Source organism: Terrapene carolina, unplaced genomic scaffold, assembly GCF_002925995.2.
Source record: "Terrapene carolina triunguis isolate 2854851 unplaced genomic scaffold, T_m_triunguis-2.0 Scaffold58, whole genome shotgun sequence".
In the NCBI taxonomy this organism is placed as follows: domain Eukaryota; kingdom Metazoa; phylum Chordata; order Testudines; family Emydidae; genus Terrapene; species Terrapene triunguis.
The window spans coordinates 70,971,199-70,998,349 of NW_020664409.1; the positions used below are offsets into that span (position 1 = coordinate 70,971,199).

Consider the following 27,151-nt stretch of genomic DNA (forward strand, 5'->3'; position numbering starts at 1 on the left):
GGGCTTGGGTCCGACCCGGAGCCGCGCCGCGGGGGCCGGGCCGGACCTGAGCCGGGCCTGCGTGCTCGGCGGGCACGGGCGGCGCCTCCCCGGAGCCCTTCTCGCGCCCCCACCACCGCAGCTTACCTTGTGCTGCCGGCCCCCCCCTGCTCCTGTTCAGACTTCCCGCGAATCTCTGATTCGCGGGAAGCAGGGGAGGGGGCGGAGCGTTCAGGGGAGGGGAGGAGGGGAAGTGAGCTGGGGGCGGGGTGGAGAGCTGCAGCGCGGGGCCCTCTTGGCGCGGGGCCCTCTTGGCGCGGGGCCTAAAGCCGGCCCTGTGGGGCACCAACGAGTCTAATGCTGGCTCTGCTCCCTGGTTTATTCTGGCGGACCCCCTGAAACCTGCTCACGGTCCCCCCACAGCCCTGGCTGAGACCCACTTTTCTAGAACTGGTTGAACTGTTAAACAAAACGAAGGGTTTGGGGTTCTTTTTATTTTATTTGGTTTTTCCTCCAGAGAAAAATGGCCCTTTCTGGCAAACAGAAATTTGGGCCATAAAAATAAAAAATCGTGGCTCTGACACGTCCCAGGGTTTGCCAGGGGCGTTGATGATAATGTGTTTCTCCCCCGCACCCCCGATGTCAGCGGAGTGGCGGACACACAACAAACCCCGAACTAGTCTCACGGGCCTGTCAAACAGTGGCGGGTCGGGTCTCCCCCGCTCTGAGCCACCGACCCCAGGCTCCGTGCCCGGGCAGACCAAGCGGCACCTCCTGGCGCCCTGCGCGGCGGGAGGCCGATAGAGCAGCCCCCAGGGCCCAATGCACCATCGCTCAACGGAACCCCGACATGGGGCGGCGCTAGGACCGCCTGGGAACGATCCCTGCCTCTGGCTCTCCCGGGCGCGCCTCCCACGGGCAGCGGCCGAACGCAGGAGGGGCGTGCGCAGGGAGTAGCGGGCTGCGCGCGCCCTCCCGACTGCGTGCGCGCGGCGTGTCTCTCTGTCACGTCGGGTGCGGTGTGGCGCTGTGCGGGGCCGCCGCCCGGCTCGAGCTCGGGGTCATGGAGGAGCCCGGGCGGGAGGAGTCGGCGGCGGACGACTTCGAGCTGCTCGTGAGGAGTCAGCGCAGGGAGAAACGGGAGCTGCAGGGTGAGGAGCGGCCGTGGGGTCCGGGCGGGCGCGGGGCTTGAGGCGAGGGAGGGCCCAAGAGCAGGGGTGCGTGTGCGGGGCGTGGGAGCGCAGTGGGGCTGGAGTGCGTGTGCGGGGCAGGGGCGTGTGTGCGGGGCGTGGGAGCGCAGTGAGGTGTGGGTGCGGGGCAGGGGTGCCCGTGCGGGGCGTGGGAGCGCAGTGGGGCAGGGGTGCCCGTGCGGGGCGTGGGAACGCAGTGGGGCAGAGGTGCCTGTGCGGTGCGTGGGAACGCAGTGGGGCAGGGGTGCCTATGTGGGGCGTGGGACAGGAAGGGCCCGGGGGGCGGGGGGGGGGGAGGGTGGGTGGAGGTTGGGGGGGTCGTGGAGGGGTGCGTGTTGGGTCAGGGGCAGCAGAAGGGGATGGTGGGAGCTGCGGGGAGGGGCAGAGGGGTGTGTGTCGGACATGAAGTCAGAGTGGGCAGTTGAGAGCGTATGGTCTGGCCTGGGAAGGGTGGTGGGCACCATGTCTGTGCTGGGACCCTAGACTAGGGGTTCTCAAACCAGGGGTCGGGACCACTCAGGGGGTCGTGAGGTTATTCAGTGGGGGGTGGCGAGCTGTCAACCTCCATCCCAAAACCCGCTTTGCCTCCAGCATTTATAATGGTGTTAAATATATTAAAAAGTGTTTTTAATATATTGGGGGGTCGCACTCAGAGGTTTGCTATGTGAAAGAGGTCACCAGTAAAAAAGTTTGAGAGCCACTGCCCTAGTCTGTGCCACTTCATATAGTGCTGCTGGCCAGAGCCAGCTTTCTCCGCAGGTAGCAGTGCGGCATGTAAGTCACACTTCAAAGCAATTCATGGGTGTTATGTAAACCTTAAGACCCTTCTGGGAAGTAGGAAATAATTCTCTTCTTACAGATGAAGAAAGGGAAGCAGAGTGGTGAAGTGATTTCCCCACTTGGTGAATCATTTTGAGAGGCAGGGTTAGGGCCCAGGAATTTCTCCCCCAGTCCATATCTCTGTGTAGCTTTTTTATTGCATTATGGACCACACTTAACTTGAATATAAGGTACAAAAACTGCCATGGTGCAGTTATGAACAATGAAATCCACAAGGTGAGAATTCCAGAAATTGAGGTTTATAATGCAGTAGTTCACTACAAAATACCATAAATGAACAGTTATTAGTTTACATTTCAGTTTCAGAAAGAAAACTTCAGAGATAGAAAAGAACATTTTGTTAAAGCTACTGTTAAAAAATTATATAATGCATAGGTTGAGAAAAGAGTGTCTGTACATCTGGGTATAGTGCTTAGATTATCCACTAATACAAAGTTTGTTTTTAAGTTATGTGATACATAGAGTACATAATCAGCAATAACCCAAATTTAGGTGAATAGATTTAACAATACCGTTTAGATATTGGAATCTGAATACTCGGGTACATCACGCATGAAAAGTTGTACAGAGATTTGGTTGTGGAAAGCAGAATATATCAATAAGTGGAGATTGTCCCTCAGTGATTGAGAATTAGGTTGGTTGTCCATTCAGAAAATACAATCCACGAGGAAAGTATTTGTTACTTTCCTGACTCTGCTTCTTATCAGCACTCTAGCTCATCGCTCCTGGTATTGCCGATCTCCGATGATGTGTTCTATGTAGATGTCCCTCGACCACCTGATGGTGTCCGACACCATGAGTTACCGCATCAGCTGAGCATAGCATTGGCTGATTCCGCATTCTCTCAGCACTCGCTCGTTACTGGGGTCCCATGCGCCTAGGGCTCCGCCGATCAGTGCGTGTTTGGACCTGGTAACCCTTAGCTCTCAAGGTTTCGGCCAGAGGGGCATATTTCTCTACCTTTCGAGCTTGAGCATCGTGGAAGGCTGGGGTCTTGTTCTCAAACGGCACTGTGACGTCCACCATGATGATATTCTTCTGGTCCTCGTTGGTGATGACACTGTTCGGTCGCAGTTGGCTGTCGGTTCTGGGGATGGCGGAGTTTACGGCAACCTTCCCCAGGGGGGGGCGGGATGACTTTGACCAGGCGATCTTGGATGGCATTGTGTCACAGCTGCCGAGCTCTTGAATGGGGCTTGCAGCTACACAGGGCGTTTGGTAGCGTTTCGTTGGCGTAGCCGTACTTCCTGCATCGCTTGTCCTGATTCCCATGGCGGACGGCTCCGTTCAGTGGGATGCAGTTGAGCTGGGCCCTGTGGATGAATTTCCAGTCGGCAAATCGGGTGAAGCTTCCCCTGGCGTCCCACTTGCACATCACCTCGAACGCCTTGCCCTGGTCTGGCTTCCGTTTCTGGTTTTCCACATATTGGCAGCGGATAGCATCCTTCAGGGTCCTCTCCAGCATGGTTCTAGCTCTCAGAGTGATGATAGTGTGATCTGTATTCTTCACCTGTGGCACCAGAACTCCCAGCTCCTGGCGTTCCTCGCACCACGTCCAGTGGTAGCCGATACGCTTCTTCAGTCGTCGCGTAGCATTGCGGGCACAAGTCCAGAGCAAAGCTAAGTCTCCCCTGTCTCTTCCAAATTCACTTTCCAGTGAGCCGCTCAGGTAGGTGGCGACATCTTGGTTGGAGGGGGTCCTGGCGATTCGCTTCTTGATGGCATCCTGCAGAGCACTCTCCGTGATGTTCCTCACCGTGGATATCCGGGCACGCCGGAAGGTGGAAGGCGTGCGTGATTACGGCAACGTTGCACAGATCACCCATTAGAGGGATTTGGCGCCGCTCTGTCTGTGCAAGATGTACACCAGTTCATTGCTGGCCCTCTGGGGAAGAAACAGCCACTTCTTCACCAGCTGCTGGTTGGTGTTGTCTTCCTTGTTCAGAGGTACCTTCGCCACGGCAGATCCCCTCAGGATGAATGAGATACGGGGAATCAGGAAGGTGTTCAAGGCGTTGATCTTCTACCACGGTGCCAGTAGGGAGGAGTCGATCCTGGCCTCATCTCATAGGATCTCTGCGATGGTATCCTCAGGTGTCTCCTGGATGCGGAAACCCGTCGGTGTGCCAATATGTTGGTACGCCTGCCCGTCCTCGAGGAAGATCATGGGTTCACCCTGGATCTGAAAAGATGTAACCTGGACTGAATCCCTTCTACTGCCATCAATATGCAGGGATGCACACTTCCTGGCATTGAAGCGGAGTCCCATAAAGTTGGCAGCCTGGCTGGTGATGTCAAGCATTTGTTGGAGACTCTCGGGGTTGTCTGCAATCAGGACCAGATCATCTGCATAGGCCAGGATATTCGCTCTGTTGTTGTATAGATCAAAACTGCCTAGACCACTGGAGATCGCCCAAATGAGCGCCTCCATGGCTAAGTTGAAAACGATGGGGCTCAGGGGTCAGCCCTGCTTCACGCCGCTACAGATAGGAATTTTGGGCGTCTCTCCTTCCATGGAGCGGATGGTGGTGGTGCAGCCTTCATACAGTTCCCGGACCAGTTGGAGAAAGTTTTCAGGCATCCCGAACTCTCTCATGTCTAGAAAATGTGCTAGTGGGGCATCGATCCAAAAGCATTAGCCAGGTCGAGTCATGCTATGGCACATTGCTTTCGTGCCCTCCTGGCCATGTGAATGGCAGTCTGAAGGACAAAGTTGTGTTCGTAGCAGCCTTCGCATGACATGAAGCCTTTCTGGATGGAGCTGATGACTCCTCCATTCACCGTCCAGTCTGTGATCCTAGCTGTGAGGCAGCTGACATACAGTTTGTACATGGTGGAACAGAGAGAGATGGGTCTCCAGTTGTTGGGGTCACCTTGCTCACCTTTCTTGTAGACGAGCACCATCATAGATTTCTTCCAGGAGCTGGGAGTGTGGCAGAACTGTTTGCATTTGTTGAAAATGGCAGTTAGTACCAGGCAACTGGGGTCTAATTTTTTCAGGAAGTTGTAGCGAATGCCATCTTTTCCTGGGGCTGTGTTTTTAGTCTTTGTAAGTCTGGCCTCTACTTCCTGTGATGTAAAGTCTTGTTCCAGGTCCTCTGCATAGTCAACCCGGGGTAGAGGATGAAGGCACGCTGGATGCTGTGTGTTGTTCTGAGCTACATGATCAAACACCCCCTTGAAGTACGAGAATAGTCTCTCGGATGGGATTGCGCAGTAGGATGAGGGCCCGTCGAGGATCTCTCTCATAGCTTTAGAGCAGTTTGATTGGTAGAGCGTCTGGATCCTGGATGCTGCTGTTGGGTCGTAGCGGCGACTGATGTTCCTTCTCCTGGCTTCCCTCATGATGTTGTGGTTCTGTCTGGACGCAGGAGCTCTGTGCGCAGTTGGTGTGTTCTCCTGAGTTCCCTTCCTCCCAGATACGATTTCTGCAGACAGATCTTTAGTGAGTCTGTCTACAAGGAGGTCAAAGTCCTCGAAGGAGGCTGTCTTTGCCATCTTCTCCATCCAAGCAGCTTGCCATGGTGTGGTGGCCATCACCGTAGGCTTTTGTTCTTCCGGCTGCTCAATCTCCCCAGGCTCAGGATGGAAAACTGCTGTGGGATTAGTCTGTTGCCTTTTTCCCTCCCGGTGTTGAGAACTCCGTTTGGCCGAATCTTCTGGAACGAGGGCAGTGTCTTCCCTTATGGATTTGAGGGCAGCATTGGTCCTTTTAGGAAGGACAGTTTTAGAGGCAGCGGTACTGGCCCTTTCAGGGATGCAATCTTGCTTGGGAGTTTCCGGAGTAATGCTGGTCCTTCTGTGGATGAGTTCTGTCTGGGGGGTTGTCTTTGATGCAGTGTGAGACCTGGGGGCAAGGTCTCATTGGGTGGTCTTGGAGGTCGTGCTGGTCCACCTAGGGGTGGGATCCTGTTGCATGGTCCGAGCAGTGGAGATAGCTTCTCCACTCGCTGGGTCTCACTGGGTGGCCTGTGAGGTAGTGCTAGCTCTTCCAATGACAGGATCCTGTGATGTTACTTGTTGGGGGGCGCTGACCCTTCTGAGGACTACGTTGTGTTGGACGTGCTGTGAGGAAGCACTAAGCCATCTGGAGATGGATTTGCCTTGCATAAGCTGGAGGGAGCACCAATCCTCCTCTTGGCGGGGTCCTGCTTAGGGATTTTTGAGAAAGCACTTACTCTTTCAATGGTAGTATCCAGTTCAGTGGTCCCCGGAGCAGGGGTAGTCCTTCTCTCAGTAGATGGTTGGACCACCTTTTTGTGCTGTGGCTCTGGGGGAGTTGGTTGGGATGCAGTAGTCGGAAGCTGGAGCTGGAGCATGTGGTGTTTCTGCTTTCGGAGCAGAGATGGGGTGGCGGCAACATAGACTGTAGAGTTGGACTCTTCCAGTTCGAGATGTCCTTTGCAGGTGACTTGATGAGACTTGCGTTTCTTCTGCGTCTCGAAAGGCAGGTCGCAGAGAGCACATTGAAAGGCGATCCGCTTGCTATGGATTCTCTTGAGGTGTCTGCTGAGACTGCCACTGTACTGGAATCGAGGATAGCAGAAGGGGCAGAGGAGTGTGTCCATAGGGAGGGGATACTGGTGATAGATGCAATCATTCTCCTTTTCTTCTCCCTCTGTTGGGTAGGCTTCAGTCGTATCAGCAGATTCGCTACATGGTTCTCGTTCCTCTGTGAGAGTAGCATGGAGAGGTTCGGCTGGGCAGGAGTCTAGTGAGATGTTTAGGTCACGCTGGTGGTTTCTGAGGAGAGGTTGGTCTCACCAGTTGGGGTACCTTCCAGCACAGCAGAACAACGACCAGCATCAGGATCCTGGGCAGTGGAGGAGGTGGGAGAAGTTCTCCTTCTAGCATCCTTCTCCTGAGGAGCAGGCGAGATGTTTGTTTGTCCTGGCTGTGATGTCCTGGAAGGCCATCCTTGAGGTGCAAGATCTCCCTGCAGCAGCATCTCCACGGGTTTTCTTCAAGGTGGCGCTGCTTTTCCCATCGATGCTGCTCATCTGTGATGTCCTGCAAGCACTGAGGGTCTTCTTAGAGATAAAAGAACAGGAGTACTTGTGGCACCTTAGAGACTAACAAATTTATTAGAGCATAAGCTTTCGTGGGCTACAGCCCACTTCTTCGGATGCATATATAGAGATAGGAAATACTGCACATTTAACAAGTTCAAATTAACATTGTGTTCCAAGCCTTAGTCTCTCTCTTGCAATCAGACCGTTGCACGCCTGTTGATGTAACTGTAGGACTGAGACTCTTAACTGTCTTTATGTCCTGATTTCTCATGCACCCATAACTTCACAGCTATCATGTTGCACTAACATTAGTTTTTTGCACTTCATTTCTGTTTTTAATTAAAAAAAAAAGAGAAACTGAAGATGTCTGGTCTTCTACGTTATTCTAGGCTAGGGTAAAGGGAGTTACAAAAAAAAGTTCTAATGTCCACTTGCAAACATGCCAATCTTAAAATCTTATCCCCGCAAAGCTAGTCAATTTAAAAAGAGTTAAGTATTATGGGGTACTATATCTGCCAGTGGTTTTTACAGTCATATCATATTGTGTGAAATACCACCCAGACCAAAGAGGAAACTAACTAGTTAGCTGACCTTACACAAAGTACTGTCAAAGGACCAGAGTCAGTACTTAAAAACAAACACAAACAAACCAAAACTGTTCATTTATAGTCATTTATAGCTATAGTAGGTAGATTAAAACAAATCACAGATGTGTGATTTTTCTAAGTTGATTTCCATTTAAATATTAATTATAGAGTGGCTCATATAGTAGGATTCACATCTAGATTTCAAAACTCCAAGATTTGTTCAAATCAAAACCTCAGCCACACTCTTTATAGTGTTCTGAATCTATTTGCATAACTTTTATTTTGCGCATCCTTGAAGTATGGGGGTATTGGAATGCGGGGTGTAGACCCCAATCCTGCAAACATGAACATATTTTAAGTTCTGATTGCATTCAATGGGGCTTCTCAGATGTGTGATGTTGAATGGTCTGTATTTTCAGAATCGGAGCCATAGTTCATTATCTTAAAAATACTGAACTAACTTTCATAAGTCTTGAATATTTATCTTCTTCAATAGAAATTGTAAAACAACCCAAGTTCAGAGTTTCTGGTTCCAGACATTTGAGTTATGCAGACAAATTTCAACAGACTTTTCGCTAGCTTTTCAAAATAAACAGTTTGCTCAGGCAAAGTATGGAAAATTTTAGTCCCATATAATTTTGAGAAGGCTATGGTTGAGTTCCATAGTATTTATAAGATTAACAGGTAGCAAATACTTTAATAATGATGTGGCTGGAATATTTTCTTGCTTCCCCGGGGGTTGATAATTGTATCTTTCAGAAAGTATAGCTGTTTTAAAATGTAGTAATCAGGTTATGAGACTGCCTAGCATAATTTATGACATACTGGTATGTCAAAATCTTTATTATCTTATTTATATAGCCCAATTTTAATCACATTTGCACCAATAAATTTAGCATATTTCATTTATTAGAGGTAAACCATTGATCATTCTACTGGATGTTCCTACAGCCAAAATTCAAGGTATGAAAAATGCTGTTCCTAAGAATGACAAAAAGAGAAGAAAACAGTTGATTGATGATGTTGCCAAACTGGAGGCAGAAATGGAACAGAAGCACAAGGAAGAACTGAAGCAGCTAAAGGAAACTTTACCCGAGCAGAATAAGGTACCAGTCATTTTTAGCCTTATTTGTAAGGTCTTGGGGGCAAATATTAACCTCAATCAGCTTTCATTGAAATTGTGTAACTGTGTGTGTGTGTGTGTGTGTGTGTGTGTATATATATATATATATACATATATGTGTGTGTGTGTGTAACTGAGGCTAGAATTATTAAAAAGTTTATTCACAGATTAATAGATTTCAGGCCTGAACCCAGTCTTCTCTCTCTGTCTCTCTCTCTCAGGATCATGGTGATAATAAATCTTGTGTGGTGTTCAGATACCGAGGGTAATGAGCGCTATAGAAAAAAGCATATCAACAAATTATTTTTTGAGAGAGTTTTAAGAGCAAAATCATATGTCCAATTAAGAGTGTTAGCAGCTCATTCTTGTCTGTCTTTGCATTTTAAAAAAATTTAACTTTTAGCTCCCATAGTATGTTTTCATGCTAAGTATCTAATCTACTTGTGTGTCCGTTATTGATGCTGCTTTTGTGAGAGGTTCAGTGGTGTGATTCTTGTATTGTGATTCCTGTCAAGAATTTGTGCCTGAACTTTGATTACTTCCTATATCAGGGGTGGGCAAACTACGGCCCGGGGCTGCATCCAGCCCTTCAGACATCTTAATCTGGCCTTTGAGCTTCTGCCAGGGGGCAGGGTCCGGGGCTTGCCCCGCTCTGATGCTCCAGCCAGGGGGTGGGATTGGGGGCTTACCCCACTCCATGTATGCCGTGGCTCCATGTGGCTCCCGGAAGCAGCGACATGTCCCCCCGTCCGTCTCCTACGCTGCTCCACGCTGCCCCCGCCCCAAGTGTCATGCCCGCAGCTCCCATTGGCTGGGAACCGCGGCAAATGGGAGCTGTAGGGGTGACCCCTGCAGACGGGGCAGTGTGTAGAGCCGCCTTGCAGCATAGGGGCTGGATGGGGGACATGGCACTGCTTCCGGGAGCTGCTTGAGGCAAGTGCCGCCAGGAGCCTGCACTCCTGACCCCCTCCTGTGCCCCAACCCCTTGCCCCAGCCCTGATCCCCCTCCCGCCCTCCAAACCACTCAGTCCCAGTTGGGAGTACCCTCCTGCACCCCCAACCCCTCATCCCCAGCCCCATCCCAGAGCCCACACCCCCGACTGGAGCCCTCACGCCCCCACACACCAACCTCCATCCCAGAGCCCCGTCCCGCACCTTGAACTCCTGGTTTCTGGCCCCATTCCACAGCCCGCATCCCCAGCCGGAGCCCACACACCAACCCCCAATTTCATGAGCATTTATGGCCCGCCATACAATTTCCACACCCAGATGTGGCCCTGGGGCCAAAAAGTTTGCCCACCCCGTCCTATATGTTCTGTAGCAAAAACATGGAAATTCTGCACACAATATTTTAAAATTCTGCAAAATTCTTCATATTTTATCTGTCAAAATAACACAAAATAATCATGCCCGTTTCAATTATTTTGGTAATTTATTTCAAAATACCTGTCAGCAAGTATGTCTGTAACAATATAGACAACAAAAAAGATGCAGGAAATGTTTTTTGACCAATAGATTCCTTAGTAGGCATATTAATATTGAACTTTGAGTAATAATTCATTTAAACTACAATACAGACACACATTTCTTACACCTCTCAGAAGCGGTGCAAAGGCTTGGGGTCGTCGGGTAGTGGAGGAGCTGAGGGAGAGGGAAGTAATTGCTGGGAAGAAGCCTGGGAGTGAACCTGGAGGGTTGTTGGGTATGGGTGAGATAAGTTTGGGGTGTATGTGTGAGAGGGATTGTTAGGGAGCCTCTCCCACACTGACCTCAGCCCCATTCATTCAGACAGACAGACACACATATGCCCTTGCACCCCCATGTGTACCTGTGCATCCCCATCTGTCCCATCCCCCCCTCCCCCCTTCCCATGTGTCCCTGCACCCCCACTCTCATTTAGCCCTGGACCCGGTCTGTCCCTACCCACTAGCCCTTCTGAAACTCAGTCTGTGACCTCCCATGTGCCCCACTCTGTCCATCCCTCCAATATCCCAAGCCTCCTGACCTGGCCCCATGGGCAGGGTGCTGTGAGGAACTCAGCTTCTTCTCCGCCCTACCTGTACCAGGCTTCTCCCACCTGGGAGCAGCTACCCTCTGTTTTGGTACCACAGCAGTCCCTGGTGGGCAAAAGTTGTAACTGCACGACCTCTCTGGCAGAATGTATTTTCTGCGGAGAAAAAAAATCTTTGTGGGACATGAATTCTGCACGTACACAGGTGGTGCAGAATTCCCCCAGGAGTAATCCTATCAATTTTTCCATTTTATGACCTTTACTTGTGTCTATTTAAACACTTCCTTTCTGCTATTAAAACAGTTACATTTGCAGTCACATAATCTTTACAACATGATGGTATACTTCTGCTGGTATACTTCTTACTTTCAAAAATAATTATATATTTTGTGAAAAATGTGGACCTGTATGACAATCTTGCTAAAATTAAACACACTTTTGTGCTCTGTAAATAATTACATAAGTGTGTGACACTTTATAATCAAGTAGAAAAACAAAGTCCCTGCACTGAGGAGCTTACTGTCTCTATGGGTGCTGTGATGCTGGTAATTCAAGTGCCAGCTCTGGCCAAGGCTGTAAGTCGTTAGCTAAACCGAACCAGCTCACCTGTATGTTAGTTTTGTTCAAAACAAGTATTAGTCTTATAAGAATGTATTTAGTGTTTAGACTCAATGAAATGCTTGTTAGTTGCTGCATGCATTAATCTCACTTGTAATGACTGTATTCCATGCTATAAGGAAATATGTAAGTTTTGCTTTATGACTTTGAAAATGTTTGCTCTGAATTTGTGAACCCATGCATGGGAATCATCCCCCCCCCCAACCAGGAGGACTATCAAAAATTAAGTGTAAGATAAAAGACTTGTTAATTGCTCCATCCACTCATGGATAAGAATGTGTAGAAGGCCTTATCCCATATTTTGAATGCCAGAAGAGGGAAATAAAAGTAGTGGACATAAAGGCCTTGTCTACACTACATAGTTTTATCGTCAAAAGCTGCCTTTTGCTGACAAAACAGGAGATGTATGCACTACAAAACTACTTTTGGTGGCAAAACAAAACCACCTTAACGAGAGGCATAAAGTTTTTGCGGCAAAATTAAAGCGAAAAAGCATCAGTGTAGACACCGCTGTTGGTTTTGTCAACATAACTGGCTTCCACCAGTATCCCACAATGCCTGCCATGACTGCTCGGCTCACTGTTTTGATCTCTGCTGCCCTACGGGCATGCACACCTTCCCCCCACTTTCAAAGCTCCGGGAAATATCTGATAGATGAGTATGCTCCTTTTGGGGAACAAAGAGCAAATCATTAATGTGGAATGCTCCTGTTCTGCCCTGCGCTAGGAACATGGGCAGGCAGACTGCTGCTGCAGGGAGTGTGTGTGTGGGGGTGGTGACTGCTGTGCTGCTTTGACATTCCTCAGCACTGAGAGCTCACAGAGCTGCTCAGGATGCTGCTCCCGGCAACTGAGGAGGCTGTGGGAGAACTCGGAGGGAATCTGTCGAGCAGAGCTGGATGCACACTTGCCAACCTTCACGTGGTAAATAAGCACCCCGACTTTCACACAAAGCCAAAAATCAAGCTAATCCCATTTCAAAACAAGGCCAAAACAAGCCAATCCCTAAGAACCGCAACACTCTAGGTAGCTAGATTCCCCCAGCATGCAGTCTGGGACTGTGGTGGGCCCCCTTCGTACCCCTGACTCTTTCTCCCCTGCTAGCCCCCTGCTTGCCGGGAACCGATCAAAAAAAAAAGAAGCAACAAGCTACAAGCCAAAAACTAGCCAATAAGCAACTCGCAAACCAATTAAGCCAAAAACAAGCCCGATTTCTGTGGTTTTTTTTCTGTGGGTTTGGCATGTCTGAGCTGGAGGCTGATGGGGGGGGGGGGGGGGGAGGAGGTGTCCCCCTCCCGCTGCCTAAGGATAGGTCAGTCAGCCTGCTGTCTCCCCCGCCCCAGACACACCACTCTCCTCTCCCTCCCCCCACCCACTTCAGTTGAAAAAACGGCTGACAATCTCTAGGATGCCCCTGGAACAATGGGATTGAGAAACCTGCATCGTGTGATGCTGTACCTGCCCCGTGAGGCATTGCAAACCCTTCCCAAAGCACCCTGCGGCCAGTTGCATGGTGGGAAAGCTACCACAGTGCACTGCTTTCTGTGTCGATGCAAGAGCTGTTAGTGTGGATGCACTCTACCGACACAGAGCTAGTGTGGACATGCAACAGTGATTTTAATTAAAGTGGCATAACTTTTGCTGAGAAAACTTCGTAGTGTAGACAAGGCTGAAGATTTTTCATCTCTTGCTGTTTGAACTCTCACAGGGCCAGAGACATTAAACTAAAGCAGTTTGGGGTTATCCCTGGGTCTACCCTGAAAGACATTTTGAATTGACAGATCACTACAATCTGCCACTCTTAAGACTTAGATTACAACTAATTTGTGTATATATGCTTGCTTGCTTTAACCTGTAAATAACTCTCATATCATTTCCCCTAGCTAATAAATCTTTAGAGCTTATTACAAGATTGGCTACAGGTGTTGTCTTTAGTGTAGGATCTAAGGGCAGTGGTTTTCAACCTTTTTTCATTTGTGGATCCTTAAAAAATTTCAAATCGTGGTGCGGACCCCTTTGGAAATCCTAGAGGTAGTCTGTGGACTGCAGGTTGAAAACCATTCATCTAGGGTATCAGTTGATCTGGTGTAAGTGACTGGTCTCTTGGGACTGGATGCAACCTGAATATTTTGTGATTTTTTTTTTGGTATAAGTGGCCATTTATCACTAATCCCAGCTCGCCTGGTGGCAAGATAGGCTGGAGAGTCTAAGGGAACTGCCTGTGACCCCATGATTAAGACTGTTATAGTGATCCAGGAGTTCACATTTTTTACAGGGTTGGTGAAATCTAATTATAGAACGTATCACCAGTTTGGGGTGCCTGCCCAGTTTTCTGACAGTCTACCCTGAGGTTGGCACTCACGGTTGTGGGCCACTCCAGACAGTGTTACAGATCCAGTATTGCAAATCCACTGACTGAAAAAGAACTACTTTCGAATGTAAAGGTCATATGTATGAGTAAGCTTGTTTGTAGACTTTCTCTCCCTAAATTAGGGGAATACAACTAGTAGGTAACTAAACATATTGCTGTAGTAAATTTTCCTTAGCATTTCCATTCCAGCCTACCTCTTTCAGTCTCTTATAACTTTATATATTTGGCTGAAATTTTCTAGGCTATGTATTTTCTGATTGCAGATTTGAAAAGCTTGAGAAAAAACATTTTCAGCTGTTTGAGAGTATGAGAAGAGTGAAAAATTCTTGTGATCATTTGTTAAGGAAATAGTCTTTATTGACAAGTGACTGTCTCTGAGAATTCCAGTGAAATTGGTTTTGAGTTGCCAAAGTTATGACCTGATGAAAATATTGATGTGTCTCGGGTATATCATTTGACAAATGCACAATGAAACCAATGATATACCTGAGATACATTGATATTTTCATCTTCTGAAGAGACAACTTAAACTCCCTCATAGATTTCCACCACCCATCCATTAAACTCTCTCTGGAACACTTCCACATTAGCATCAACTTCCTGGACACCACAATCAGCTTCAACAATAGAATCATACAAAAAACTATATACAAGAAACCCACGGATCACCACACCTACCTTCATAGATCCAGTAACCACCCTAAACACGCTAAGAAATTTGTTACCTACAGCCCAGGCACTCGGATACGACGGAATATACTCTGAGGAAGCAGTCTGGGATATATAACTTAATATACTCAAAACCACCTTTACCAAACAAGGACACTCCACCAGAGAAGTGAATCGCATCATGGAATGAGCCAATACAGAAGTAAAATCCCACCTGACCACACTCTGCTAGCTGTCACCTACCACCCCACACTGGCCCCCATATGGGGTGTCAAACAACCACAACCCATACTCAATGGGCACTCCATCCTGAAAGAAATCTCTTCTGGCCTTCAAACCCAAGCTCATCATCAGAAGCAAGCTCCCCACAGACCAGGACACATCAACTCAAAGTGGCACCAGACCCTGCCAGAACAACAGATGCAAAACCTGCAGATGTATAGCTGTATCTCCATTGCTACAATGATCAGCACCCCCCACCCCACAGCACACCTTTCAAGATTTATGCATCCTACACATGCCTATCACAACACATGGTGTACCTCAACCAGTGCACTAAATGCTTCAGTAACAACTATGTGGATGAAACCAGAGTCACTATGCTCTCAAATGAACTCACACAGTAAAATAAGACAAAAACACCCTGTCACCTGTGGATGAACACTTTTCACAAAGCGATCACTCAATATCTGACCTATCCGTTCTCCTCCTCAAAGAAAACCTGCGCAACACTTTCAAAAGACAAGCCTGGGAGTTTAAATTGCTAGATACTAAAAATCATGATCTTAAGAAAGACACTGAATTTATGGCTTATTGCAACAATCTATAACCCACTAACCCCCCTTTTTTGTTCTATGACTACAAGGGTGTTTACAGGCCACTTCACCATGAATGGTCCCTTAGAATATACGCTAACTACTTATGCCAAACTGTCCATCTTGTATTTATCGGTGACCAGACCTGAGGAAGAGCTCTGTTTAGCTTGAAAGTTTGTCTCGCTCATCGACCGAAGCTGGTCCCATAATACCTCACTCACCTTGTCTCTCTAATATCCTGGGACCAACGTGTCTACAACAACACTGAATACAATACTGAGAAATTTAGCAATTGTGCAGTAAATGAGGTAGGGCTGTAGAGATAAGGTAAAGCCTGCACCTTTTAATAGATGCAGGGAATTAGCTCAGTTCAGAGGACCTTGCAAAGTGTGGCAAAAACATTACAGTTCCATTTGGCCTAATATGTCCTAATGATGAGATTTTATTTAAGAGTCTTAAGAGACTATTGGATCGCATGGTTAACATTCTGGAAAGTTGGATGCATAACTTGTAACCCTATTTCCTTGTGACATTTGACAGATTTAATTATGTTGACTAACCGTCTCAAATGCTAAAGTTTTATGATATTGGATTTTAAGGTGTGCAGATCAGGTAAAGGCTCCATTTATGCCTTTAGACAGAATCTACTGTTGGAGGTTGTCTTTAGTATAATTTTCACTGTACACATTATGTTATATGGTTCTCAGTCAAAGTGTTCTTAAGTGAATTGGCTTAAGATTCCTGATAGTAAGGAGAAAAAAGGTGGGGGTCTAGGTCAGGGAGTAAATATAAGTTAATAGATAATAGGATAAAGTATTGGCTGCCTTCCTACAAATAAAAGTAAGCTAAAATATTTTCTCTTAAAATATTTTAAACGTTGATAATACTGTTCAATATTTAAACTGAAATGTGTAACCTGGTATTGATTGAAACATATTTAAGAAACATTTCCAAGGATCTGTTGTAATTCTCCATTCTCACTCTCATTAACTAAAATGTTAAAAATTTTGTTTCTTTCTAGGTAGATTCTGTGGCTGATAGTATTTCAAGTTTTCAGCTTGAGGAAAGAGAGCAACAGATGCAGCAACCTCGAATATCAAAAGCACAGAAAAGGCGGGTATGATACCAGTTTAAATATCGGGGTAGCCGTGTTAGTCTGTATCTACAAAAACAACAAGGAGTCTGGTGGCACCTTAAAGACTAGCAGGTGTATTTGAGCATAAGCTTTTGTGAGTAAACACTGTCAACACTGGTTCTCCACTTGCGAAGTAACTCCCTTCTCTCCATGTGTCAGTATATAATGCCTGCATCTGTAACTTTCACTCTATGCATCTGAAGAAGTGAGGTTTTTACTCACGAAAGCTTATGCCCAAATACATCTGTTAGTCTTTAAGGTGCCACCAGACTCCTTGTTGTTTTTTTTTACCAGTTTAAATGTTTTTTTGCAAAGAAGTGCGGGCATTTTCACACTAGCCTATGTGTTTACTAACACGTGGCTAGGCTGAACACCTGCTAGTTCCATTAAGTTTACTTAAATCCCTAAAGAAATGCAAACATCTTCCCAATGGGCTCTACCAAGTCTAACACATCTTTGGTAGTAGAGGTGATTGGGAATTTTCTAACAAAAGTTTCATCAGAAAATGCTAATTCAACAAACCCATCTTGGATTTGACAAACTTTAATTGAACCACAAGTTGGTTTCTTGGCAGGCTGCTGGGGGACCCCAGTATTCTAGGGTTTGTGATTTAAGGGCATCTCTGTCAGGGACCCCAGCGCATCCAGGGTCAGTGGTTCCAGGGCAGCTATGCCATGCCAGAGCTTCCAGGGTCCCTACATTGGAGCCAGGAGTCTGGAAACCCTGAGAACCATCAGGGCACCCAGTCTTACTACCATGGAGCTAGAAGCCTGGAAGCACTGGCTCTAGCCAATCTGGACTCTGGTCTGGTGCAGGGAACAAGGAAGCCCTGAGAGCTTCTACTTGAGCCAGGACACTCTGGGCTTCTCAGCTTCTGGTTCTGCAGTAGGGAGTCTGGAAGGCCTGGGAAATCCAGCTGACTCCTCCTCAGTGGGGTCATGGGAGTTAGTTGGCAAGAGAGTCTAGAAGCCCAGGGTCTCTGGCCCTAGAGCAGTCTGCATGGTGGGGCTGGGAGCCTTGCCAGCTGTTGACTGAAATTAACATAATTCTTGTCAGTTTCAACCTGCTAGAGTCCCAGGGAACATACTCTATTTCAGAAACACCACATTTTGATGTTTCTGAAATAAAATTTTTCAGAATTTCTGGTTTGTGGGAAACTTTGAAAATGTTTGTTTTGTTCTGATTCGGAATGAAACTAAATATCAAAATTTCCCACAAACCAGAATTTCTGAGTTTTAGCCCACTCTAATTGGTAGGTTACTTGCATGATTTGTTTTTTAAACAGCACTACTTCTGAGTTGACCTCTGGACCTCTTTGGGTTGGCATTTCTGTACTCCTTGTTTAATTCGAACTCCTGAACCCACCGGCATGAGTGGGAAAATGTAGCAGCCTTATTAAAGAAATAAATACTACTTACCATTATAACTGTGGCTCTTCAAGGATGTCACCTCTGTGCATTCACTCTACCTGGAATTCTTCTGTCATTGGACTTGAGGCACTCGGGCCTGTATGAGCCTCTTATAATCTCATGACATCCTGTGCTGTAAGAGGGAAGTTGCTTGGCAACAGTACGTATTGCTTTCCAGAAGGTTCTTAAAGCTGAGTAGTTCTGGGTAAAGGAAGTACCCCACAAGCATGAATATGCAGAGGCAACACTTGGGTAGCCAGTGTATTATCTCAGCTGGAATTGGCCAGGACACTGAAGTTTATCCATCTTTTTCACACACAAAATATTTTGAGATTTTTAAGGACTACAGGTATTCAGAGCTTCCGTTTTATAACTCCTCCAAAAGATGAATAACTTAGGAGAGTGCTATCTACTAAATTGCCAATGCTTCTTTCTGCACTTTTTCTGAAGGTCTTCCATCAAAGTACTAACTTCTGAGTCCACTTATCTTGAGATCAGATGGTAAAATAAAAATCTTGGAAATACCACAAAATAAAAAAAAGTCCTCTAGTGAAACAAAGTGAAACAGGCAACGTGTCTCTCAGTATTTGCTCTACAAAATTCTTATGTTCCTGCAATTTAGCTTCATGAACTGATGCTTCACTATATCATAGCTTCAAGATAAACACATAGGCCATAATTTTCAAATGTATGCCTAAAATTAGGCACCTAAATAAACAAGAGATTAGCTGTCTTCGGATTTAGATACTTAACGTTAGGCACTAGCTTGGAAAATGTTAGTCTAACTTGCTAATTCTACTATACAAAGGTTATTCTTTCCTAAAGGGTGAATTTCAGTATATTTATTAGCTGGAAAGATACTGACCTTCCTTCGGTGGCACACTGGTAATGCACAGACCTAAATCTGAGCAACAAAATTCTGAATGTCATGGATTTGAGCAGCAAACCAAGAATTGCACAGACACTTGGGACCTCTTGTAAGCTTGAACATTATTTTTCCAATAACTTTCATATGAAATCGACATCCTCTTGTAGCATTCTTTATTGTGCTTCCCATTCAAGGAGAAGAAAGCTGCATTGGAGAAGGAAAGAGAAGAAAGGATAGCTGAAGCTGAGATAGAAAATTTAACAGGAGCCAGACATCTTGAAAGTCAAAGGCTTGCTCAGATATTGGCAGCAAGGCAGTTGGAGATTAAACAGATTCCATCAGATGGCCACTGCATGTACAGAGCTATTGAAGACCAGCTCAAGAATCAGCAAAACTCCTGGACTGTTGCAACCCTGAGAAGCCAAACTGCAGAGTATATGCAAAGTCATGTTGATGATTTCCTGCCGTTTCTAACAAATCCCAACACAGGAGACATGTATAGCCGAGGTAAGAATTATAGTTTAATAAATGGTTCTTAAAAAGTGTCTTTTTACAAATGTTACCAGTAGTTCTGGAGCTTATCAGTATTACAGTTGTAGCTGACTTGTGACCAGTTACAGCATGGTTGTCCCCCCATGACACTGTATGTCATGCAGTGTAGACAGGATCGTAATCTCCTCTGTAACTAAACAAATGTCTTGAAGATGTTTGTCTACACGCAGGAAAAGTAACTTCAGCCTGGTTATGTAACTGTTAATATCATCTATGATACAAAATGGAACCATGTTACATCTTGACCAGGTAACAATGGTGCGGTAATCATGTTCCATGAGTGAGCTGAAATTGTAATGTAGATAGGCCCTCTAACATAAGGATAATCTTGTTTACAGTTGAAATCCTGCAGGGATCAATGTTACTATTCTCTTTGCTGAATCTTGTTTTGGAAAAAAATATGCCTTTGATTAAGCTGTCCAGGAGATACACATTGTAAACTTGACTTTGGCATGAAATAATGAAAATTTAGTTGGACAGTGGCTTTCAAGTCATCTATGCCTCAGTAGCAAAATAGCTCTTTCTTTAAAGATGCTCAGTGGTACTGTTGATATCCTGTATCTAGAATAGGCATTTAGCAGAAGGGAGCCTTTAAGCATGTTTCAATAGCCCAAAAAATCAGTCTTCAAAAGAATTTTCAATAAAAGCTTAAACTTCCATGGAACCATGATATAGAAAAGTGTGGTATGTTTTGCTGTTCCTGTTAACATGGCAGTTAGAGAGTCCGGAGTCAAGTGTTGTTCACATAGTTACCACGTTCCGTAGAGCTGAGTATTAGTACAGTATTGTGAAAGTTAGCTAGTCTGCATGTTCGCCTCTTGTGATGCTAGCATCCTCATATTCCCTGCCTCTTCATTTTAGCTCCCGGAGAGAGACAACGTTATAGGTACTGCTGCAGTGTTATTAGCAGCACGGTAGCACTTCTGGCTGGCTCTATCTTGTCTTAGGCTAAACTTCCTTTCTTAAATTTAAATTACCTTTCTATTTTATTGGTAGGTTTCTTTTGTGTGTATCAAAATAGATAAACCTTCAGTTTGCCTCATAAATCTTTAACCATGATAGCCTTTTTGAAATCCAAACTGATTTTCTTTAATTATTGAGAAGGGTGGTTTCTCCAAGAAAATGCTTTTTGTCTTGCAGTGTATAATTTTGTTCAGTTTATTCTTCACCCAGAACATATTTAATAGTGTTTTTTATGAAGAGTTCAGCTAATTTTACACTTTTAATTCCTTTCATTTATAAGAGCACAGATCTTACTTGCAATCCCCAATCTTACTTGCCTTAAAACTGTCTTCTGGAGACATGCATAGAAGGGAATGTTCTCTGGATTCTAAATATTTCAGTTTACTGAGAAATAAACAACCCAGTCAGTTTGGAGAAAAACATAGTAGAACTGCAGCTAGTTACAGGACCTGAAAATTATCTGACATCTACCTTGCACAAGAGCCAAGCCTAGTAATTAGATAGAAAGATATTTCCACTGCATGCTGTCTCCCAAAGCTATGACTCCTGCAGTTTAAAGCTATTGTGTACCATTTATTGGGTACGGTATTTAATAAGATCATATTGTCCATAAAATTTATTCAAGAAATGCTTAAAATATAACTTGCTGTTTCCTGTATTTTTCCTACACTATCTTTCCTGTCTTTGCTCTCCTTTTTCCTCTTTTCTTTTCAACAAGAGAACATACTATACTTCTTCCTTTGTCATAGACGTTTGTTTCCAATTTGTTTTCTCTTTCTCTGCACTTAAATATTCTTATTCCCCTACATTATGTTCTACTTTTACAAGCCAACATTTATTTTTAATTTATCTCATCAATATCTTTCCCACCCACATCCAGGAAAGAGATTTACTGAGAGGATTACTCTTTTTTCTCCTGCAGGGGAGTTTGAAAAGTACTGTGATGATATAGTCAACACAGCTGCCTGGGGTGGTCAGCTGGAAGTAAGTATGGCACGGTTTGTTTATTTTTGTTGATGAAACTCTGAAGTGGTTGAAAATTTATGGATTTTTAGATACAAATTCTTAGAAATGCCCCTTCTCCACTTCAAAGAAGGGGCTTTTCTGTAATAGAAAAATTTCTGGAGACCTAATCAAGCACAGTTGTAAAGAAATATAATAACAATACCTACTCTTATATAGCGTGTTTCATCAGTATATCTCAAAGCACTTTACAACGAAAGTACGTAGGTATCATTATTCCCATTTTTAACCTCTTGACAAACTTTACATTGTGGACAAATATTTTCTCAGAGCATTACCAGTTTTGTCTGTGTCTGTATTGCTTACAGCAGCTTAAGTCTTTAAAACTATAGAACAGGGGTTTCTAATGTGATGGTTGACAACATGGAGGGAGAGAATAAAAAATAGAGACAGAAAGTTGGTTTTATTTTCTTTGTTTAAACAGGGTCAACATACTTCACAGCACAGCAAGTTATCGTACAGTAAAGTGTAATTAGAGTGAGATTTATAATTAAAACTGAAATAAAAAACTTTTTAGCACTTATGCTCTGTTTTTGCATTTCATTCCATTTCAGCATTGAAAATAGACTAGTTGCTCTCTCGAGTTCTTGTGAACTAGCACCGTGCTGCATTGCTTTTATCAACAAAGCAAGAGATGGTTCATAGAAACTTTTCATAGGAATTTAAAAACTAACCTCAGGAAGATTTTGTAAAATCTCACTTCTAAAAAAACCCCTAAATTTCAGGCCTAAACTGACCTAATGGTATGTGTGTTAGAACTAAGTATTTTTCATGGTATTTAATTATACTTCTCAGCATATTGTTTTCCTGTCTTAAAGCTAAGGGCTCTATCACACATTTTGCAAAAACCAATTGAAGTAGTGCAAATGGATTCTCCTCCCATTATTGTTGGTGAAGAATATTCAAGCAAACCATTAATACTAGTGTAAGTAGATATTTTTATTCCTATTTTTAATCATGTTTTTCCCACAGGAGAGTATTTAAGGACTGATAGTAAGTGATTGCAATACTTTATCTAGCTTGTCTGACTAGAGAATGTTACAGAACAAGTTGGCTTGAAAATGCAAAATAGCCATCAATAAATCAGGTTAGGAAACTAAAGAAGCTCATTCTCAGTGTTCGCTCTAATTTTTTACATCCATGTGCAGAATGAGTTTTGTTATGTGTACCAATATGGAGGTGATGTGTGACACATGACCTTCATATTGGTGTACATGACAAAATTCATGTGGTGGGGGTGGGGCTGAGGGATTCGGAGTGTGGGAGGGGGCTCAGGGCTGGGGCAGAGGGTTGGGGTGCGGGGACGGTGAGGGCTCTGGGGTGGGGCTGGGGATGGGGTTTGGAGTGTGGCGGGGGGCTCAGGGCTGGGGCAGAGGGTTGGGATGTGGGAGGTGCAGGCTCTGGGGTGGGGCCGGGGATGACAGCTTTGGGGTGCGGGCTGCAGTGGGGAGAGAGGTCTCCCTCCCCCACCCCCGTCCTCTTTCGCCGCAGCAGCTCGGGGCCAGGGGAGAGGCGCCTCTCTCTGGCCGCGGCAGCTCTGGCGCGCCTGGGCTGGGCTCAGCCAAGGAAGGGGCTCCTCTCCCCTGGCCGCGGCAAGTCCAGGGCAGGTCCATGCTGGGGCCAGCGGAGAGGGGCGCCTCTCCCCCACCTGTGGCAGGTCCATGCTGGGGCTGGCGGGGAGGGGCTCCTCTCCCTGCTGCAGCCCTGAGCCCCTGTGCAGGGCTTAATAGGCGGCTGGGAGGCTTAGAGGAAACTTAGACATCCGTCACTTTTCTGTCAGTTAACTGATTCGTTAGCAGCCTTCAGTTATTCAACAAAAGCTATTTTATTCACAATTATAAATGGATTTAACGTATTATTTTATATAAAAGCTCCATTAATGATGCGTAGGTTTTATCATTATTAGCAAAACTAAAGAAACACTCCTTTCTCATGAAAACATGCAGTCAAACTTCCATGGTTTTCAGGATAATACATTTTTCATGCTGTCTTGAACTTCAATTGAATGTCTTTAAACTATCTGAGAGTAGAAAGTAGGTATATTTATACATATGTATATTATATATTTTTTAATTTTAGTTAAATATTTTTTAAATTGCTTTTTTGTTTTGTTTTTAGGTATATGAGACACGCATATGGATTAGGAGAGCATTATAATTCTGTAAAACTGCTCACAGACACTGCTACAGAAAATGGTAGCTAGTATATAAGTCATAAGTCCACATGGATAATGGGTGCCGCTTGACACTTTGGGCTCTTCATCTGTGGAGGGTTCCCAAGAAGACTGGAAGACAAAAGTAACGGGAAGGAACTTTTAAGAAAGACAAAAGATTTGGTTACATATCAAAAGTAGCAGTTTAAAACAGTACCTAGACTGCTGATTTAGATCATGTTTTAGAAAATATTCTCTAAAATGCTGGCTGTGTAAGCCATTGTAACTTGCATAGTTTGAGTATTTTGGTTTACATAACATACTCTGCCACAGTGAAAAGATCAATAGTATATGTTTCAGGTAGCCTGTGTTTTTTTTTTTTCCTGCTTCTGTGCATTTCTACTGAAGTGTTGATGTGATTTGCAGGCTCTTATTAGGTCATTTCAAGTAGATTATGGTGATCATGGTGATTTTATTAAGGCATTTAAATGACTGTTGAATAATATTCTGGACTGGAGTGACCGTCAAGATACTGCTTTAATAGTCCCAACAGGGCATAGCTAAAACATATTTAAACAATAGTAAGGACCCTTCTAATACTTTAGTTACATAAGAGCCAGAGGCAAAGCCAGTGATGCTGAATATCATACCCTTATCTGACTCAAAAGGTCGCAAACCTAACTTCTGCTTTTATGGATTCTCCTCTTAATTTTTTAATCGGGTTTTGAAAACTGTCTTGTCTTGTGCTTATGGCCATAGATGACAGAACATGGGTGAGAATTGATAATGGCGCTGCTGGTCCACATAGTCCCGCCTGTAGAACAGGGGACATTCAACTTTTCGTTCTTTTGTAATTTATTTTTCTTTACAATAGTTGTCATTTCAGATGAAGACTTAGTGAACTAGTCCAAACATACTGTTTATAGTGCTTCCATTCCATCAGATCTGCAGTTTGGAATGCAGTTTACAATACTCAGGTGTGGTCTGTACTTAAAATTTAGGTCAGTGTACCTACGGTGCTCAGCAGTGTGAACAATCCACACTCCTGAGCACCGTAGCTATCCCGACCTGATCCCTGGTGTAGATGTAGCTAGATCGCTGGAAGAATGCTTCCATCAACCTACTTACTATCGTTTGGGGAGATGGTTTTTCCTACAGCAATGGAAAAAACCCTGTCATTGTAGGTTATGTCTATGTTATGGGGTTGTACCGGCAAAACTTCGGCGCTGTAGTCACGCCAATATAGTCCCTGTAGTGTAGACATTGCCTTATACAGCCAGTTGCAAACAGTTATAAAAATTGTTGTCACTTAATTCTTGTAAGTAACTTTAAAGATGACCTGCAAAGAAATTTGGATTTGTGTTGTCTGCTTTGCTTCTTTATGACATACAGAGAAGACTCGAAACATATAAGGAAAGCCTGCTAATACCAGGAAATTATTTTTTATATAGACTGTTTAAAACTTTTTTACACTTTTTTTTAAACTGCCTGAATAAACAATTTGGGAGAAAAGCAGTTGTTACAGATGCAATAGTGCTGCCCCTCAGCTGAGGGCTGAGAGAGTTTATAGTCCACATCCAAAACATCTGAGTCATACAGTAAAACCAGAAAACAAATTGACATTCCTGGTACTTCTTCATGCCTTCTTTATATATCATAAAAAAGTAAGACACAAAACCAACTATTTTTCTTCTGTAGGTCATTTAATGAAAGCACTTTGTGGTCTTGCTGAAAGAGATGCAAATGAGGACTTTACAAATGCCATATTTACTTGTTTTATAGGTAGTCTTCCCACATACAGAATGTTTGATTATGAATTTCACAGCATGGAGCCTGCCAGGCAAAACAAGTGTTAACCAAATATAACATCGTTTGGCAATCTTTATTCGTTTGGTATTCATTGTAACAACTGGATGAACCCAATTGATGTCTTGATCGCAGGAGTCAGACTTTTTTTGCAATGCCTGTTACCTGAAAGGGATTCATTAGTGAGAGAGAATTAATATAGAAATCTTCTTTAATGCCATAAAGATTTTCACCATAATACAATAATATATTGTTTTTAGTGTTACCTAAAATTGATGTATTAGGCAGTGTACATGCTGACTTATGTAGCTGAATGGTGAATAATTGTCAGTTAATTGAGGTTTCATCAGAATTTATTCCTGGGTCACTAATTGAAAGGGGAAAAAGATGATATTGGAATTCTGGAATATGTCTGTATCCAACAATTTGTCCAATTTAAGATGTTTTCAACTTGCACAAAGCAAAAGAATATTTAATGATAGTGAGCAAAGGACCTTTGCTCATGCTGTATGGGCCATGCCAAAAAAATAAATTAAAAAAAAAAAATGTATGGAAACTTCCATTGCTTTAACCTGCTTGAATTAACAAGTTAGAAACTTATTTGTATTTATTGAATTGGATAAGATTTCCACTTATCAGTTTGTCCTGAAATAGATTATCTATCACAGAATTTCTCTGCAGTACTTCCTGTTCCCTCTGAAACTAGTGAACTTAATGATGTTCACTTTTGTCATAATGCTACAACAGCATCATGTCTTAGTCAACCACAAGTTCCATTCAAGAAGACAACTCTCTATTAAAGAAATAGAGATCCAAAAGCTCATTTTCTCCTGTTTTTAAATCGATGTTATCTCTTAGTGTCACCAGTTGTACTTGCCATGGCTTTTTTCGGTAGCATCCACTCCAGCGTATTATAGAATTTTCCCATCTTAAGTGAAATGTGGCCAGCTAGATACTACAAAAGCTCCCTGTTTCATTTTGTATTTTAACTTCTTGCTGCATATTGAAGCATGGCTTACATGATTTCCACGCTTCTAAAATTATAGATCTGCTTTGAAGTCTTTCTTGCTTTTCAATTCACATTTTTAATTTCTCAATTTTATCCCATTATTATAGTTATGTCCCTTGTGCCACAAAATATTCCACCACTTTCTGATTGGTGTCTCATCCTTCAAATACTCTAGAAAGTTAGGTCTAGAACCCTGAGCAGGTACGCAATTTACATCCACATCCGATCCATGATTCCCAAAAATGGTCTGCGGATATCCGTGGATTTGCAGGGCTCTAATCAGGTCCCCTTTTTGCCATGATTAGACAAGCTGTAAACATTCAGCTGTTTTTCGCATAAATTGGTGCTTTTAGATTATTCCTGTTTTTTCCAGGCAAACACTCTTTTGCTTTTGATAAAGTTACAGAATTAGTGTCTAAAGGGGTTGCCATACATGTGAACTTTAGTGAAGCATTTCAATGAAACATTATATCAGACTTTCCCAGAATTAGTTCAGGCTGACTTGGGTAGGAGCATTCACATGTGTTGAAAACTGGCTACAGGATTATAAAACTGCAGTGGGGAGAGATGGTCAATGGGATACTAAACATTAATCTCTTTATTACAGGTATTATCACTGAAAAACAGAGTGAACAGAATATTAATGAAATTCACAGTCAGTTCATCAAACAAGGCATTTCAAGGATGTCTGGCTCCAAACCTCCTCTTGCTACATTGTTGGCATGTTACCAATGCCCTGTGTTTCCTATTGCTGTTCATCTTTATTACTTGATGCAAATAGGGTGACTTGACTACTGGTATGCAAAATGCTCTGGTCATTACAGCCATGTTCTCTCTTTACATCATATACTTTAAGAGGGCAAATCAAATATGAACTTTGGTTTTGTAAAGTTCTTAACCGGGGCGTAGGCCTTGTGTTATGTTTGAGAGCGCTCTGCTGAGATTAGGGCCCAATTGTCCTAGACCAGGGGTTCTCAAATTGGGGGTCCGGACCCCTCAGGGGGTTGTGAGGTTATTACA

General features: G+C 44.3%; 1 protein-coding gene across 2 annotated transcripts; it reads left to right on the forward strand.

Annotated features, from left to right (window-relative positions):
- Positions 1 to 1,000: 1,000 nt before the first annotated feature.
- On the forward strand, positions 1,001 to 27,151 carry OTUD6B (OTU domain containing 6B). 2 transcript variants are annotated; one of them, XM_024201747.2, is made up of 7 exons: positions 1,001 to 1,130; positions 8,560 to 8,714; positions 16,236 to 16,331; positions 18,821 to 19,133; positions 21,064 to 21,125; positions 21,983 to 22,089; positions 26,739 to 27,151. In XM_024201747.2, exons 1-7 carry the CDS (start codon positions 1,043 to 1,045, stop codon positions 26,749 to 26,751), a joined length of 834 nt encoding a protein of 277 aa, XP_024057515.1. In that variant the 5' UTR covers positions 1,001 to 1,042; the 3' UTR covers positions 26,752 to 27,151. The 2 variants fall into 2 exon arrangements, with proteins under 2 accessions (XP_024057515.1, XP_024057507.1); XM_024201739.2 differs by lacking the exon at positions 26,739 to 27,151 and adding an exon at positions 23,283 to 26,731.

Coding starts and splice junctions, on each gene's coding strand:
- OTUD6B (XM_024201739.2), top strand. CDS start 1,043: ATGGAGGAGCCCGGGCGGGAGGAGTCGGCGGCGGACGACTTCGAGCTG. Junction 8,715..16,235: donor CTTTACCCGAGCAGAATAAG/GTACCAGTCATT, acceptor GTTTCTTTCTAG/GTAGATTCTGTGGCTGATAG. Junction 22,090..23,282: donor AGCAAACCATTAATACTAGT/GTAAGTAGATAT, acceptor TTTTGTTTTTAG/GTATATGAGACACGCATATG.